Here is a 1,747-nt window from a genome sequence, read left to right as displayed (position 1 = left end):
AATTTGCAGATAGATAAAACCGCAGATATTACGCATTCGCGCGCAAAAAAAATAAGAGGAAATAAAATTAAACACTTTTGCAATATGGATTTACTTTTATTTCCAGAAATAATGAACATCGACCCGTCTGCTTAATTTGTAATGAATGTTTGGCGAGTGAAAGCCTGAAACCTGCAAAATTAAAAAGACATCATGATACAAGACATGCCTCCTATTAAATCATCAAATGAACAATAGCAATCCCTTGTAAGGTTCATGAAAAGTACTTAAGAGCATCTTATGAAGCCTCTTACTTAATTGCAAATGCTAACACACCACACACCATTGGCGAAGAACTTGTATTACCAGTGGCAGTTATAATGAATGAAATTATTCACGGGCAAAAATATGCGGACGAATTAAGAAAAATTCCACTGACAAATGATACTGTGGGTAGACGAATTTTGAAAATTAGCAATGACCAGTTTGAGCAACTTATTGGAAGAATTAAAGAAAGTTCGAAGTTTGCAATTCAGCTGAATGAATGGACTGATATTACAAACTTGGCACAACATATGTCAGGTATTGTTACGATAACAGTGTCCACGAAGATTTACTGTTCTGTTAGATGGACGTACAACGGGTGAGGCAATTTTTCAAGGAAGTAGGGCTAGAATGGAATAACTGTGTTGGAGTATGTACCGACGGTGCAGCGGCAATGACAGGAAGAATAGTTGGATTTCAAGTTAAAGTTAAATCTGCAAGCAATGGACCTACTTCTTTCACTCATTGCATGATTCATCGAGAGGCATTAGCGGCTAAGAAAATTTCTGCAGATCTGAATGCGGTACTAGAAGGTGCGGTTAAAGTTATCAACTTTATTAAAAGTCGTGCACTTAATAGTCGCCTCTTTGCAAATTTATGTGACGAAATGGAATCCAATTTCAGCACACTTTTACTGCATACAGAAATGCTATGACTGTCAATGGGACGAGCTTTGAGACGGCTATTATGAGTTAAAAAATGAAGTAATACTAATTCTGTCTGAAAATAACTCAGATTTAGCCGATTTTTTTCACAATGAAAATTGGCTGTGCAAGTTATACAGATGTGTTTGAGAAACTCAACGAAGGGGAGAACACGAATATTTTTACTCTGAAATCTAAAATTCAAGCGTTCCTGAAAAAAAATAAACATGTGGAAACAAAGTGGAAAATGACTCATTTGAAATGTTTTCATATACAGAGGATTTTATTGTTGAAAATAAGTTGAGTTTTGATTAAGCAGATCATAACTGATCATTTGGTATGCTTCGGAAACCATTTCCGGGAATATTTCCAACCGCAATTGGACAATAATCAGTTACATTGGATCCAAAAACCATTTAAGGTGGAAATGGAGCAGGTGAAACATCTCTAGCTAAAGAAAGCTAAAGAAGAATTTCCAGAACTTTCGTGTGATTCAAATCTCACACTTGAATTTTCAAGAACAAATTTTAACGCGTTTTGGCTTGGTGTTAAAGCTAAATTTCCAATACTGTCAGAATTAGAGATGGCAACTCTTCTGCCATTTGTTACCACCTATTGACGGCAATTAAAACAAAATACCGCTCCAGTCTTATGAACATCGAAATTGCTTTGAGACCAGCAATGACGAATATTAAGTCACGTTATGCGTTATTGAGTCAAATTAAGCAATCACATCCATCCCACTAAAGGCAATCTTATTTCTTATCTTTTTTTAGTCTTTAGTAAAATTTTCTTTGGTA

The 1,747-nt window shown here is 35.4% G+C and overlaps 1 protein-coding gene across 1 annotated transcript; it reads left to right on the top strand.

Annotated features, from left to right (window-relative positions):
- Window positions 1-607: 607 nt before the first annotated feature.
- LOC106477145 (SCAN domain-containing protein 3-like) lies at window positions 608-958 on the top strand. The gene has a single exon (XM_013937738.1). It carries the CDS (start codon window positions 608-610, stop codon window positions 956-958), a length of 351 nt encoding a protein of 116 aa, XP_013793192.1.
- Window positions 959-1,747: the final 789 nt, after the last annotated feature.

The sequence above is a fragment of the Limulus polyphemus genome, unplaced genomic scaffold (genome assembly GCF_000517525.1).
Source record: "Limulus polyphemus unplaced genomic scaffold, Limulus_polyphemus-2.1.2 Scaffold12984, whole genome shotgun sequence".
Classification (NCBI taxonomy): domain Eukaryota; kingdom Metazoa; phylum Arthropoda; class Merostomata; order Xiphosura; family Limulidae; genus Limulus; species Limulus polyphemus.
The sequence above is the reverse complement of the archived record's forward strand: the minus strand, read 5'-3'. Positions and strand labels throughout refer to the sequence as shown.